General features: G+C 33.5%; 1 protein-coding gene across 1 annotated transcript in view; it reads right to left on the bottom strand.

Annotated features, from left to right (window-relative positions):
- LOC106468622 (BMP-binding endothelial regulator protein-like) overlaps positions 1-17889 on the bottom strand; it is a 103448-nt gene that overhangs the window by 12024 nt on the left and 73535 nt on the right. Inside the window, exons 6-11 of the mRNA XM_013929052.2 lie at positions 8253-8338; positions 7706-7805; positions 5430-5536; positions 5053-5202; positions 3356-3509; positions 1566-1756 (exon numbers count right to left, since the gene is read on the bottom strand). Of these exons, the coding sequence (XP_013784506.1) occupies positions 1566-1756; positions 3356-3509; positions 5053-5202; positions 5430-5536; positions 7706-7805; positions 8253-8338 (788 nt within the window). The remainder of the gene's footprint in view (positions 1-1565; positions 1757-3355; positions 3510-5052; positions 5203-5429; positions 5537-7705; positions 7806-8252; positions 8339-17889) is intronic.

Raw genomic sequence — 17889 nt, 5'->3', positions numbered from 1 at the left:
GTTAATGTAACAATACAATGATACTTCAAATGTTAATGTAATAATACAATAATACTTCAAATATTGATGTAGTAATACATTAAGACTTCAAATAGATGTAACAACACAATGAGATTTCAAATGTTAATGTAACAATACAATGATACTTCAAATGTTAATGTAATAATACAATAATACTTCAAATAGATGTAACAATACATTAAGACTTCAAATAGATGTAACAACACAATGAGATTTCAAATGTTAATGTAACAATACAATGATACTTCAAATGTTAATGTAACAATACAATAATACTTCAAATATTGATGTAGTAACAAATTAATACTTCAAATAGATGTAACAATACATTAAGACTTCAAATAGATGTAACAACACAATGAGATTTCAAATGTTAATGTAACAATACAATGATACTTCAAATGTTAATGTAATAATACAATAATACTTCAAATATTGATGTAGTAATACATTAATACTTCAAATAGATGTAATAATACAATGAGATTTCAAATGTTAATGTAATAATACAATAATACTTCAAATAGATGTAACAATACAATGATACTTCAAATGTTAATGTAATAATAAATAATACTTTAAATATTGATGTAGTAATACATTAAGACTTCAAATAGATGTAACAATACAATGATACTTCAAATAGATGTAACAATACAATGAGATTTCAAATGTTAATGTAATAATACAATAATACTTCAAATAATTGTAACAATACAATGATACTTCAAATGTTAATGTAATAATACAATAATACTTCAAATATTGATGTAGTAATACATTAAGACTTCAAATAGATGTAACAATATATTAAGACTTTAAATAGATGTAATAATACAATGAGATTTCAAATGTTAATGTAATAATACAATAATACTTCAAATAGATGTAACAATACAATGAGACTTCAAATATGATTAACATTAACTATATAAATAGGGGTTTCTAAAACTCATTATTTTTAATGACGTTTCCAGTATAATTTCTCTGTTGTATGCCGCTACATCTTTCATACTCTTGTTTCTTTCGTTCGAAATAAGTAAACGGGAACATAACGTTCTTTTTTTTTGTATAAATTTAACACTTTTCTTATTATAAATAAATAAAAATTCTCGTCAACCGTAAACTTATACACACGATTCTCTTGATTAGTTGCGATCTTTATCAGTTATTAAGATCATGAAACGATTAATCCACCACCTTCTCCATCGTGTCAAAATAGTTTATTGAAATTCGGATCCAATCGTTTTTTAAAGTCTAAAGGGCTCGAGTTGTCCCCTGTGATGGCGCTCTGTATTTCGGAGCTGGCGAGCCTGGTTTGAATCCATATAATATATGTCCTGCACTTCAAGCTGTGGATGCGTTGCAACAGTGACAATTATCGTGGATTGTGGGCGGTAGGGTGCTGCTGACTAGTTGCTTCGGGTCGATGGTTCAAAATAGGAACGGCGGCAGATAGCCTTAATATTTTTGCCTTAAATACAAATACATTATAGGTTTAAGTAAAAGAAAACATACATTCTAGAAAAACGTAAAATATCTACCTTAATTCTCAATTTCTGAGTCCAGGAGACAGTCTTTGAATGACGTTGATTGTTAATCACTCTGATGGAAAAAGTTTTATTTCCATTGCAGTCTTTGGCGAGTACGTATTTGCACGGTCCTTGAAATGTAAATATTCGACTGTCGAAAGTACGGTAATGAGGGTCTCCAAACACAGTACATACCCCGTCATCTAGAAGATTTAGATAAACACACATAACAATCATAAATGTCCTATGAACTTTATTTTCTATACGTTTATATTAATGTTACAGAAGAGGTAGAAAGGGTAAATAATTAGTTATAACCAAATCACACACACTGGTAGACAAACATGTAGTTTACTTAACCCTAAACTTGCCGATGGAGTCCATATCTCATTGGCATTTTTTTCCTTAAAACACTTGTATGTATGCACCAAATTGACTGTGTATTGCATGGTCCCTAATGAGTCAAGCACTTACAAATTTAAATATAAATACAATTAATACTACAGCTAATCCAAAAAAAAATGATGTTGGGGTTCTAGACGTATTTAAAAAGAAGAAAAGTAATTTCATAAATTTCCACTTTTTTTATATTTCTTTACTTTTAAATCACTCAATACGATGTAATATTTAAACCTCACAGGTAGTGAACTGTATGAGAGATGTTGGTCGTTTGAGGGACAATCCTTTAATTTTATATTTTTTCTATTGCCGGTTTCTTTAAATGAAGGAAATAACAAGAATAAACCTCAGATGATCTATCAGGTTCTGAAGATGTTAACTACCGTCGGTAGTTGAGAAACTCTGAAGTTAACCATTTCTTCCATCAGTTCCGTTAGTAAAATCTTTTAGAGACAATAAACTAAATTGCTGTGATATCTTACATGGTCCATGTAACTTCATCATTTGTAGAATACAAAATGACACGATTTATAATACATGAGATGGCCCATAAAATTACCTAGCTTGTGATAGACTACGAGGCCCATACGATTACTTAGTTTGTGATACACAATGTGACCCATACGATTACTTAGTTTGTTGTACACAATGTGGCCCATAAAATTACATAGCTTGTGGTAGACGACGAAGCCCATACGATTATTTAGTTTGTTGTACACAATTTGGACCATAAAATAACCTAGCTTGTGGTAGACGACGAGACCCATGCGATTACTTAGTTTGTAGTACACAATGTGGCCGACATAACTACTCGATAATCTTAAGGACCACCTCCTAAATCAAGACCCAGGCATTTAATTCTTTAATTAAGACTTGTTCTGTAAGGCTAAGTACGTATTTGCACGGTCCTTGAAATGTAAATATTCGACTGTCGAAAGTACGGTAATGAGGGTCTCCACACACAGTACATACCCCGTCATCTAGAAGATTTAGATAAACACACATAACAATCATAAATGTCCTAAGAACTTTATTTTCTATACGTTTATATTAATGTTACAGAAGAGGTAGAAATAAACTTTCCATTGGCTGTGGTTTCGCTATATCTTAACATATCTTATATGTTAAACGAAGCCATTTCCCGTACCATAAATTACGCGGTGATAGAGATCACGTTGAGCAACAAAATCTAAAAAACTCAAGCATGTATAACCAGAATATGGAAAACAAAAACTGCCTACAACATCTTATAAAATGTATAAATATGTGAAATTTTACTTCTAACACTGGGTTCTTCTACAATATGTAATTGAGCCATTTACAAGAGACACTTGGATTAAGGTTTGGCCTGAATACTTTGGGATTTGTTGTCAGAATAATTTGGAAATATTTTCAAGACTTACCTTCTACACACGAAGGACAGCATATCCCTGGCATGGATTTCAATTTGTAACCTGTCGGGCATCTATTTACTGAACAGTCAACCACTGAGCACATCACTTGACTCTCGATACAGGAACACTGGACGCATGAATCTCGCTTCCACGTTTCTCCTTCCTAGCAACCAAAGTTCTATATATCATACACTGAGAAAAAGTAGTCCTAGTAATACAAATTTTAGGTATCATATATTGGAGTAAGAGAAGAAAGTTAGTCCTAGCCCTAGAAGTTTCACGTATCACATACTGGACTGAGATGAAAAGTAGTCCTAGTAATAGAAGTTTCACGTATGGTATACTGAAGGTAGACAAAAGGTGTGTCCTAATAACAGACGATCCACTTATACACTGAAGTGAGATGAATGTTAATCATAGTAACATATGTTTCATGTATCATATACTGGAGATGAAATAAGAGAAAACCTATTCCTCCTAACCAAAGTTCATATATCATAAACCGGAATGACAGGAATGTTAGTTTGTAGCCTTACAGAACAAATTCTCAAAGTAATCAATTGTTAATTCTAATCAAACATATTTTTATTTTTCCTTTGATGGCTTATTGAGTGGATTTAGACCTAAACTAAACCTCCTAAAAGCTGGCCAATGTAGTGAGACTGGAATTGCAGCTGAAATATTGTTTGCAACAACAAGAGCAACAAATTTCAAGTATCAGTTATATGCAACAAATAATGATTAAAGGTAATTTAAAATTCACAGGATTCGGTTTACTAATACACTAATTTAAATGTATTTTTAGTGAGTTTGTTGTAATTATTCCTTTAAAAGCTTTCATCAATTATATTGGTCAATATATCGAATGTATACATTGCTTTTTAGTTTGATTTGTTGTTTATTGTTATACTTTTATTATAAATATTTTTTCAATTATTGTTGTGTATTTAAGGCTAACCTTAATCTTTTAAGCTCGTCGAACCTCGTGAGGTATTATTGGGATTGTGTACGAAAATGGCGTTGACAGCGACAATACCAGACTGAAGAAACAATGTATTAGTAGAAACGTAATAAAAACTTACTTATTTAGGTATTCTGATGGCCAGGTTGATTCTGAGCTTCACTCTAAGCACATAGTTTACTCTGATCCGAAGTTATTATTATTAATTATGTTACATTGACTTGAGTACTCCCATACCTTCCTGAGGTTTATATAACACTTACTCCATTACTTCTAGAGGTGTATCATGGACACTTACAACTAAAGGATCTCAAACCGTCAATTCCCGTTGCTGTAATTTTTAACATTTCTCTATAAGTAATTAAATTTGTGTCACGCGCTAGATGTATTATTTTAAACTCCTCTTTTACGAAATAAGTAAGCAATTTCAAAAGCCTATTAGTGAAAGCAAAGATGAATATGTTATATTAAGTAATTTATAATCATTATCAATTTTATTTAAGTCATTTATAAATCTGACTTTTAAGATAAAAATGAATAACATAACATTATTTATTATTATATTTGAATTAACTTTACTATCACTCACAATGTTTGACGCAGTACTGAACAAAGTATCAGTTAAACAATTGACAGTTAATAATTTTATTCATTGTAAAGTGTCACATTAATTTTTAATTCACGACACTCTTAAAAACATGACTTTAGTCTGGTTCAATTTCCTTCGTGTATTTTTTATTCATACCTCATAAGCTCGTCCTTCGAACATACAGACTGGTTTTCTTTCTTCTGGTTCACGACATTTGTAGCAGCACTGGTCCGGAAGCGCCACCTGGAACTGAGGTGGACAATGGACAGGTGGACATACTTTCCGTTTGCATATGGTTGTAGAATTCTGAAATACAGCATTATCTTTTATGTTGCTAGTTTGAACATAAATTTCAAAATTTCATGTGTAGCATTTTTACTTCACTTGTGAAAGCTATTATGATTTGATGGTTATATTCACATTTAATAATTCAGACACAAAAAATGACACGCGTTTCAGTGTAAGAAGTAGGATAAACATGTTTGGCATAATATTTTATGTTGTAAAATAATTTACTTTAGGAAGTTACTTACCTGACATTTACAGTGAGTACAGGGATCAAATGTCACCTTCTCCCCGTTACTTATAGTATTAGTCGCTAGGTGACACTTTCCACTAACATCCTCAATTTTACGGCTACCTGTGAAAGTTAATAAATCACTTAAAAACTGTTGCATGTTGCATTTATATGTTACTTATGATTAAATATTAACACTTTATTTCCAGAAGAAATATTCTAATACTAACATAAATATCGAAACCATAAATATATAATTCAACAGATGGCGCTTTTAAAAGTTACATTATGAAGATTAGCAAAATTACAAAATGCAAGTGGAAGCAATTAAACTTAATACACTAGCTTTATTATCAATTGTGTAAACGATTGGATGATTCAGTATTAGTATTTTTTGCACTTCTACATAAATCTTTATCACATTACACACTTTAAATTACTTCACAAAAAAAAAATGGTTTTGGTATTCTTCACACCTTTTATGATTTTACAAATTCAAGATTCATAATAAAGCCCGAAATGAAAATCTCAAGTTAAAAGAAAACTTCAGTTGCAAAACTGTATATTTTCATATTCTTCAATTTAAGATCAATTATACTGGTGCTTCAGAGTTCCAGGCAAAGTAATTATTTTTATCTCAGTTGTATTAGTAATGTATTTATACCATTCTCTATAAAGTGTACAACACCTCCGCCGGCTATATTTTAATATAAAATGTACTGAAACATCACCAGTGTAATAATGTAACTTTACGACGTGGACAACAATGATCAGTATATGAAATGTAACTTTACGACGTAGACAGCAATGACCAATGTAGGTAACTTTACGATGTGGACAACAATGACCAATGTAAGTAATGTAACTTTACGACGTGGATAGCAATGACCAATGTAAATAATGTAACTATACGATGTGGATAACAATAACTAATGTACCTTTACGATGTGGATAACAATAACTAATGTATCTTTACGATGTGGATAACAATGACCAATGTAAATAATGTAACTTTACGATGTGGATAACAATGACCAATGTAAATAATGCAACTTTACGAGTGGATAACAATGACCAATGTAAATAATGTAACTTTACGAGGTAGATAACAATGACCAATGTAAATAATGTAACTTTACGATGTGGATAACAATGACCAATGTAAGTAATGTAACTTTACGATGTGGATAACAATGACCAATGTAAATTATCCACCTCGTAAAGTTATATTATTTACATTGGTCATTGCTATCCACGTCGTAAAGTTACATTACTTACATTTTCATTGTTGTCCACATCGTAAAGTTACATTACTTACATTGGTCAATGTTATCCACATCGTAAAGTTACATTACTTACGTTGGTCTTTGTTGTCCACATCATAAAGTTACATTACTTACACTGGTCATTGTTATCCACATCGTAGAGTTACATTATTTATATTGGTTATTGTTATCCACATCATAAAGTTACATTACTTACATTGGTCATTGTTGTCCACATCGTAAAGTTACATTACTTACATTGGTCATTGTTATCTACCTCGTAAAGTTACATTACTTACATTGGTCATTGTTATCTACCTCGTAAAGTTACATTAATTACATTGTTCATTGTTATCCACATCGTAAAGTTACATTATTTACATTGGTCATTGTTATCCACCTCGTAAAGTTACATTATTTACATTGGTCATTGTTATCCACATCGTAAAGTTACATTATATACATTGGTCATTGTAATGTAACTTTATGATGTGGACAACAAAGACCAACGTAAGTAATGTAACTTTATGATGTGTATAACAATGACCAGTGTAAGTAATGTAACTTTACGATGTGGACAACTGTGACTAATGTAAGTAATGTAACTTTACGATGTGGACAACGATGACCAATGTAAGTAATGAATTTTAAAGTGTGGACAAAAATGATCATTGTAAGTAATGTAACTTTAAAATGTGGACAACAATGATTAGTGTAAGTACCTCTACAATTTGATCACAATAACCAGTGTAAGAAACGTTTCTTTGAAAAATGAACAACAGAAACCATTATACGTATCGTTTATTGACAACATGAACACAATAATCATTGTAAATAATGTTTCTACACATCCTGAACAACGGTGACCACAGAAAGTAATGTACATATATATATATTGTGGACAGTGTAAATAACGCCACAACGTGGATAACGGTCATCAATGTATCGCTATAACTGGAATAATAATGATCAGCGTAAGTTCGTATCTCTACAATATAGACATCAATAAGAAGTGTTTTAAACATACCTCTACAACGTGGACAACAATCACCTGGGCGATGAACATACCTTATTGACTGGCAAGGTAAAACCGGACAAGCTTTCTTGAAACAAACAACGTTTCCTTTCTGAGAGAAAATAAACATCCAGTTGAATTCCTTTTCCACTTATAAATAAACGTAAAAGTTTACTAGAAATCAGTTAATTTTTATCTATTTGTTTTTATTAACAGTGCCTCAATGACCGTTATGTTTATATAATTATCTTCTGGGAGGAAGTTACTTATTAAAATCACAATATTACCCACTTTATCTAGAATGTGGATCTTAACAAGCAAAGATTAATCCTCAGTAGCCTTTTTACGGTAAGAAATTGCTTGGGATTTGGAATGTGATTTTTAACAAACAAGGATTATGCCTCGAGGGTATTCCTTCACTAATAAGTTGCCAGACAGGTGGGGAAAATTATTATTGTATTTTTTCGTACAAGCAGACTTACATTATAAAGTTTTATTATATCTTAAGTAAAACACATCGTGAAGAAAAAGATAAGATGATGGAAAAAATCACGTGTACCTGACAACGACACTGTACACAGGCATCGGCTTTCGTTGCTTCGAGTTCTTCTCCATCCCGGTAAGTCCTTCCTCCGATGGAACAGCCTTTAACAGAAAAAACTAAGTAATTATACTTCATACGTATCATAGGAGAACTACGTGGTAAAAATAAAACGATATTCAAACCGATATAAAGAACGCCGATTAAATTATATAGAAAACCAAGTTGGAAAAACTTCTTTTAAATGATAACCATCGTGCGACCCTTATCAGTGACTTACTGACAGGAACCCGTGCTAATTAGAGAACTTGTAGTGAAAGCAGTATGAATCCATCACACAAGTTCAAGTTCGTGACATTTTTATCGAGGCTGGTTGGCCTGTAGTTAGATGCCAGCGTAATCATTAAAGACATTTTGAACACTGTCTACCTCAGATGCTGCTGACAAAAGCTGTCTGATGCTTATATCACACAGATATTTAAATAAAAAACGTTAAAACTTTAAACACTTTTAGGAACATCGACGTTGCGGTGTTCGGGTCGAACATGAAAAGCAACCTTTAGCTAGCATTACAAAACAAAATATAGAAATCATAAATACAAATACAACTGACATGAAATATCCACTCTGATCGTCCCATTGAAAAAGATACAAATACAACTGACATGAAATATCCACTCTGATCGTCCCATTGAAAAATATACAAATACAACTGACATGAAATATCCACTCTGATCGTCCCATTGAAAAAGATACAAATACAACTGACATGAAATATCCACTCTGATCGTCCCATTGAAAAAGATACAAATACAACTGACATGAAATATCCACTCTGATCGTCCCATTGAAAAGATGGGGTTCCATGAAGAAATGAGAATCTATAGAGTTTCACTTGAGACTTTTTTAACTTTTACGGGCTATGTCTGTCACGGGAATCGAACCCCGAGCTGTATCTTTATAAGCCCTCAAGCTTAACGCCGAGACACTCTGAATGCAATGTTTTTAAAAATAGTTGCTTGACTAACATTTTTAATACCTTGCCACATTCTTGTTGTGTACAACCTTAAAGCTTTGCCAAACAAATAACTTGATTACCTGTATTATTTACTACCTGTAACAGTGTCTGTGGCAGTCGAATTTTTTTCTAGTGGGTTTTAGACTTAGTTCACAATCCAATGTGACAATGTAGGAAGTTCCCTCACATGAAACTAGGCAGCAATAAAAAACTAATCTCTATTTACACCATTCACCCTAAGTGTCAATATAAGAGATGACCATGTGTCACTAACATTATGAGGGGTTTAATCTCTTTTTCAACAGTGAAATTCAATGTGAAGATATGGAAGATGCTTCATGTGTCACTAAACAACATGGAAAATTAAACTTCCCTGTATGACAATATCAGTATGTAGTATATACTACCCTATTGTGTCACTAGACAACATGGAAAATTAAACCTCCGGCATGACAATATCAATATGTAGTATATACTTCCCTTTTGTGTCACTAAACAACAGGAAGAACTTAACCTCTCTTGACAACTGTTTTGTGTAGTAGAAAATACTGGCTTAACTTTATTACCTCACTTCACTCCAACTAATTATTTTATACGATTTATTCCCTCACCATGGTATCGTCTTATCCTTTCTAATTGTAATAATAGGTTTCAGTAATGCAATAATTACTTAAATGTCTAGCTGATATTACCTCATCGTTTATAAACTGTAACAATAATTCTCAGTAGTGCAATAATTAAGTATGTAGCTGATTTCATCTTATTGTTTATAAACTGTAATAATAGTTTCCAATAATGTAATAATTACATAAGTGTCTAGCTGATATTACCTTATTGTTTATAAACTCAGCAGTGCAATAATTAAGTATGTAGCTGATTTAATCTTATTGTTTATAAACTGTAATAATACTTTTCGGTAATGTAATAATTATTTAAGTAGTTAACTTTTTTTCGCGATATCACAATTAATGGTTAAATTGTTACTAAAAGTGCACACAGAAGATATGCTTATTTACATTATCAGGGTATACTACATGATATACAAAATTATATGTATAATCACATATCTTCGTCATCCAAGAATAATATACAAAATACTGATCACCTTGTATTTGATCTCTAACAAATTAGGATTACAAGATCATAAACTATCTGTATATCAAAGCAGTGTGGTCAAATATCTGAGAAAAGAAATCCAGAGCACTTGAAAAGAACGTTAAAGTTACGTAAAGAACTAAGGAATTAACAGGCATTTCCTGGAGTAACTATCTTACAATATATTACTATGGAATACAATATTTCACCCACTCCTTCTCAACAAAGAACTCACGGAATCCACATTCGATAATATCCCACCCACTAAAGAAAAATTATGTGCTAGTATATTTAGCCACGGAAATGAGTTGGTGTACAATGTCGGTGTTTGTTCTATGATTCGATTCTTTATTGACACAAAAGTGCCCTTGAGAACAGCAACAGTATATCACACGTTACATATAACACAGGATTCCTTATGTGCATGTGGCCAGACTTCACGAAGCAACTCGCCTTTTGACTGATAACCAGCATACACCATAGGTCGACACTACCGCCAACTGGTAGCAGCGGTAGGTATTACCGATAGCGAGCACAAAACAGATAATCAGGAGAGGGGTGAAGAGTCAAACGGCGCTAAATATATAAATATTGCCTGTAAAGAAACTTACAAAGTTTGAGTTGGTCATGGCTAGTGGGGGTAGGAAGGGTGTTCTGAACTGTATTCAATAATTTTTAAGTTATCCTTTCAAGGCTGAAGAAAAGCACTCTTGAAGTTTAAATGCGTTGAAGGATTGCCATATTGTAGTGCATTACAAGTGTTTAACCTAGCAGATGGTACGACTATACTTTGTGGATAACTTTGCATCCATAGATCACCATTTTATAGGGCACTATAAATGTGTTTAGCCTGGCAGAAGGTACGACTATACTTTGTGTACAACTTTATGTCCCTAGTTCACCAGTATGTAGGACATTACAAGTGTTTAGCCTACAGAAGATACGACTATACCATGTGTACAACTTTACGTCACTAGTTCACTAATATGTAGGACATTTCAGGTGTTTAGCCTATAGAAGGTACGACTATACCATGTGTACAACTTTACGTCATTAGTTCACCAGTATGTATGACATTACAAGTGTTTAGCCTACAGAAGGTACGACTATACCATGTGTACAACTTTACGTCACTAGTCCACTAATATGTAGGACATTTCAAGTGTTTAGCCTACAGAAGGTACGACTAAACTTTGTGGATAACTTTACGTCCCTAGTTCACCAGTATGTAGGACATAACTTTGCCTTCCCTAGTACACCAGTATGTAGGACATTACAAGTGTTTAGCCTACAGAAGGTACGACTATACCATGTGTACAACTTTACGTCACTAGTTCACTAATATGTAGGGCATTTCAAGTGTTTAGCCTACAGAAGGTACGACTAAACTTTGTGGATAACTTTACGTCTCTAGTACACCAGTATATAGGACATTACAAGTGTTTAGCCTACAGAAGGTACGACTATACCATGTGTACAACTTAACGTTACTAGTTCACTAATATGTAGAGCATTACAAGTGTTTGGCCTGGCAGAAGGTACGACTATACCTTGTGCACATGTTTATGTTCCTAGTTCACCAGCATGTAGGACATTACATGTGTTTAACATGTCAGAAGGTACGACTATACCATGTGTACAACTTAACGTTACTAGTTCACCAGTATGTAGGACATTACAAGTGTTTAGCCTACAGAAGGTACGACTATACCATGTGTACAACTTTACGTCACTAGTTCACTAATATGTAGGGCATTACAAGTGTTTAACATGTCAGAAGGTACGACTATACTTTGTGTACAACTTTATGTCCCTAGTTCACCAGTATGTAGGACATTACAAGTGATTTACCTAGCAGAAGGTACTACTATACTTTATGGATAACTTCGCCAGCCTTGCTATTTCCTTCTGGAACTCCTTACTCTCATGTTTTAGAATGCACTAACTACAAACTAATAATTTAACCCTCTAAATTTTGTTGAAAAAAAAAAAAAAGGCGTATACATTCTTAAGCAACACTCAAGAGCCAAGAGGACTTAGTATATACTTCTCGGAACCTGTGAGTACTTACACGTGATAAACTAAAAACTCAACTCGTGATGACGTAATCACAGAACTCTCTAAGTTGATATAAACGGCCGTGAATGTACTTTCTAGAGACAATTATAAAATCTTTATTTCGTTTCCTATACTTCTTTATATTTGCTTGCCGTAAAATAATAACGGAAATTATTATAAAGGTTTTATAATTTTTTCGTTAATTCTCTGAACGCAACGTTTTTTAATTGTTGTTTATTTTGCCCTTCATGATGTAAAAGTCTCTAACCTTTTAACCTATTACATTTTTGTGCCTAGAAGGGTAATAAGAGTAAACCATCACTCAGAGGCAATGCACGTAACAGAAGGATTTCATCCGGGGACCTGAAATTAAGTGTGTGCCTCCTCTATTATATAGAATATAAATGTCTAAAGTTATGTTTCCTGATCAATTATTTATTATTCAGAAGAAAATGACCATTTTTGTATATTCGTATGACACAGGTTTCTATTTTTATAAACCTCGAATTAAAAAGTAAGCTAACGTCAACAATCCTTCCATGAAATAAGTAACAGTGGATAAAGTTATTTTCAGTTGTTGTTAACGTGAGAATGGGATATTTTAACGTACAAATCAGACCACATTTTGTGAACTTTTAGTCATTAATTGATTTCTAACACTAATTGAAGCCTGGCATGGCCAGGTGGTTAGGGCGTTCGACTCGCATTCGACTCACCAAACATGCCCGCCTTTTCAGAGTGTTAACAAACGAAAATAATGCGTGGTCTGCTGTTACTAAACGTGGTTTGTAAAGAGGTTAAGAAAGTTTGTGTATTAACAAAGCAAAACTACTGTGTTAACTCATGCGATCTGTGGTCACTTAACATGTCCGAAAAAGTGCGTGTTACAAGATCTATAAAGAAAACGTGTGTTACTAAATCAAATGTAATGTGTTCACTAGTGTGATCTGTGGTTACTCAATAAGGTTTGTAAATGACAAATGCTGTTCAATGTACACAAAAACATCTGATTGGCAACCAGAGTTCGAGATATCTTATAGCTCTTTGCAAACTGAATCATGACTTAACTATTTTCTCATGTCAGGTCATCATCCGCTCAGACTGGCGACTCCGCTCGGGTCGCCGTATTTTTTGTTTTTTTCCCTACAGTTAGTACACCATGGAATGTGATCGTGGACAAGACTCCGCGTTGAAGTATTACGCCGCAGAAATGATTTTATTTTCTGTTTTTTAACCCTAAAATAATTTACATCTTCCGCAGTAAAATGGTGGGCGGTACAGAAATCTTATAAGAAAAACTTTTTCGATGTGAATCATCAGGAGTCTACACTTTTTATTTTACAGTTTTCTTAGAACTGATAATTACACTGGGGGTTATTCAAAGCCATGCAGAACACAATGTAAGCTTTTGTGCTCAGTTCGTGATATTTCCCAGACTTCCAACATGTGACGCGGACAGAGAAGAACATTCATTGACGGTGTCACGTTGCTTTTCCAACTCCATCTGCTCAAAGAGTACATGGGCACCTTCAGCAGACTAGTACTAGTAGACGTTACACACAAACAATTGGTTTACGAGAATATATCATTTACATTTGAGTTTTGGAACGTAACGTTCTTATAATTTCTGTGGTATTAAAAGAACAATTAGCGGAAAGACAAAGTTAACAAGAAAAGTGTAAAGTTTCGTACAAGATAGCTGTTCTTTGTAAATTATAGACAAAAACAAATCACTAATTAAGGCGTATCCATAAAATTACATATACGTAGATTTTATTAAATGTTTGTTTCTTACTTCTACATTCTTTCCTCTAGTTTTGAGTGTTCGTATTTTGTGTATTTTGTTTCCTCAGACTAACTACAAACAAAATAATGCAATCGAGAAATATTTTCCATCATGTATTTTAGAAAGCGTCCTCACCAAGAGTTTTAAATTACTTTTTCTTAAACTAATGAATTATAAGGGTTATTTAAATTATAGCGTACACGATATACAATTTCTAGTTAAAATGGTAACATAATAAATATAGGAGAATCTTCTTTTAACATTTAATAAGCCTTGGAGTGCAAGAAAAAACAGAAACTCCACGTTGCATCTCAAGAGTTCAGATTTCTTTCACTAATCCAGCACAGAAAATGATGGTGTGACAGATAACGCTGTGTCTATACAGATGAAATTAGATAATATAGAGTTGTTTGTACACACCGAAAACTAAAATTAGAAATGAATAGAGTTAGTTAAGAAGTGTATGCAAAATAAAGTTAGCAGCACGTCTCCATATGAAGAGATTAATTACCTCGTCAACGAAAGAATTACACCCGAGTTGTCGTTGTATTGACTTCTAACACTTATCACTCGTACATTCATACACACCTACACAACATATACTTAAGATCAAAGCACGTAAACATGATATAACAGAACCAAGAATGTAAGACCCTATAAGGCTAAGAATCGCCTTGTGGTTTTCTAAAAAAGTTGCTACTGTTTATGAGTTCTACTCTTGCAGGAGGCGATAATGAGTGCGGCCAGCTTTCTCTAAGTAACGCTATTCGGTTCCGAGATGCGATGCTTCAGACTTGAGTTGTTATCTATACGCTTGAGAGGAAATGTTTGTTTTTAACAACTTTGTTAAATAAGCTCAATTCATTGGAATTTCTTTAAGTCATGCTACACGCACACGTTTTAATGTTGAAGGTTTTGTAAGAATGACGATAAACATCTGGGATTAAGGTTGTTTTCAGTATTATAAATCGCATGATGTTAAAACTACTTCAAGTGTAGACTAATGAAAGTAATGCCAAGTGCAATCCAATGTACACATCGACGAATATCTGAAAGTTAAACAAAAATGAATAGAATAGAACAATCACATACTTCTAAAGTGTTTGTTTGTTAATAAGCACAAACTTACACAATTGGCTATTTGTGCTCTGCCCACCGTGGGTATCTAAACCCAAATTATAAACCTTCAGATATACCGCCGAGCTATCGGGAGGCGTATAAAGTGAATTATTTAAATTGGACACGCTCGTTTAATTTTTCCCAGGTAGCAGTTAATTATCCAAAATAATTGTTACTCGTATATAACTGAATTATATTAATTACCATTTCATTTATAACTATTTAACATGACTGAACAGTCTCTTGCGTCGCCTTACATTGCACCATCTGACGTCTGTTTGTCGCCTATGGAGGCGATAAGTTCTTAAGAAATTAGCGGAAATGGATAATATCCAGTATAGTCTTCCGTAAGGATGAAAGGGTTCAAGGAATTCTGAAACAATCTTCATTATGCGACACAAACAAAGAGGTTCTAAACAATGTCTCTCCTGTCCAATCCGAGATGAGCCTGTACATTATCGAATAATAGGTCACTTCCTGTAGAGGGAGCCAAATCGGAAACAAGTTCTGGTGGCTGTGATGATAGATTACTGTTGCCAAACTTACTTAACCTTTAAAGTTTCTATTCAATACAAAAATAAATAGATATACATTTAACTCTGTTAAAAAAACGCAATTCTTTACTGTATTTTTTTATCAATGATGAAAGCAACAAGAGAGAAATATATTAATCAATCGACTTGGTAAATCTTTCCTTTGCCGGATGCAAGCTACATCCGACGTGAAACGCCACCAGTCTTTATGGAGACATAACCGGAAGTTGGTTGATTGCTCACGTAGAATACGTGCTACAAGAATAAGTACTTGTAGGTCACAAACTTTCCTGGAAACTCTGTTAGCTGTTCCTTATCATTCATAACAAGAACAAACTTGTACATGAACAAGTATTATTCACAAAGAAAATTAACATGAATGATATGGCAACAAAGCAGTTCCAAACTCTGGAACATAAAACAAACATGCATCTTCAGAGTAGTTCCAAACTCTGGAACATAAAACAAACATGCTTCTTCAGAGTAGTTCCAAACTCTGGAACATAAAACAAACATACTGAAGATGCATGTTTGTTTTATGTTCCAGAGTTTGGAACTACTCTGAAGATGTCGCGAAAAACGTTTTGGCCATCATTTATATCAGAAAACTTGAAGCCGAAAAGAATACCTTCATATCACAACAAAAGTCAACACTTGCTTGCTTGCTTGTTTTGAAGTTAAGCACAAAGCAACACAATGGCTATCCGTGCTTTGCCAACCACAGGTATCGAAACCCGATTTCTAGCATTTTAAGTGTGCAGACATACTGCTGTGCCACTTGGGGGGGGGGGGTATAACCAACACAATCACTGTTAAGTGATTATGAAACACGGGCGGCCGCCGCCTCCAAGCTCAGAGTGAGTGGGAAATGGCAGTTTCTGTGAGGCCTTTTTAGTCAGGTCGATTTATCACATATACGCAAATATGCCATAGCTTTGGCGGAAGCGAGCTCAGCTTTTTTGACACGCTAAGCCTATTTGTGAAGCGATGCTACTGTTCTGAAACTTCTTACAGAAGTACTATAACCAAAACTGAAAGACTAGTAACACTCCTTATGCACAGTCCGATAGGCTGTTTTGTCGTTAAAAAAACTATTATCATGATAAACGTTTATGACAAAAAGGTAAGTTGATAAAATAACTCCAAAAAACTAAAGCATTTTGTTCATCTCAACAAGTTTTTGTTTACCATAATTACCATGTCTTCGAATATTTTCTCATGGTGATTTTAGAAGCTGTGATAGCAATAACAATCAAATATTTCTTTTTTTTATATTTCAAGAGAGAATTTTAGTGTCAATATTTTCAGTGTTTCAAGCTGGCCCGAAAGTAATATACGGTTGGTGACAGTTAAGACAGTGTAATGTGTGATTAACGTAAAGGTGGTGGGAAGTTACGTATTGTTAGAGACAGCTCAAGATGGTGGAAATTAATATGTGATTAATATTAAAATATTGGAAAATAATGGGTGGTTAAAGACCTTCATGACGCTGGCAAATAACATATGATAAGAGACATTGAATGTGCAGGAAAGTAATATGTGGTTAATGACAGTTAATGTAGTGAAAAATAATGACGGTGATAGTCAATATACAGGAAAGAAAAGTGTGGTTAGTGACAGTCACGGTGGTGGAAAATAATATGTAGACAGAGACAATTAAGATGGAGGAGAGTAAAGTGAGAATGCTGGTGGTTAGGACGCGCGAGTCGCAATTTTAGTTCGAACCCCTGTCATTACAGAACATCTTCATCCTATATGGTCTAAAGACCAGCCACACAGGTGTAAAACATTTTGGCATAAAAAAAATTGTTTGCTTTTTGTTATAACTAATACATATTCTTATCATTAATGTTTTGCTCTGTATTCGACCACACTGCTTCTTCAATTAACTTTTATCTTCCCCGAGAGACGTCATCGTTGACGCAGTCCCCAAAACCTTTTCAAGTTTATCACTGTCTTTCGGAAAACTCAACTAATGATGTCACAGACAGTATATAACTTTCTCATTCGTCTCAAATGTTATAAAATATTTTACACAACTTTCCT

The sequence above is a fragment of the Limulus polyphemus genome, unplaced genomic scaffold, assembly GCF_000517525.1.
Source record: "Limulus polyphemus unplaced genomic scaffold, Limulus_polyphemus-2.1.2 Scaffold3083, whole genome shotgun sequence".
NCBI classification, from domain to species: Eukaryota; Metazoa; Arthropoda; class Merostomata; order Xiphosura; family Limulidae; genus Limulus; species Limulus polyphemus.
The sequence above is the reverse complement of the archived record's forward strand: the minus strand, read 5'-3'. Positions and strand labels throughout refer to the sequence as shown.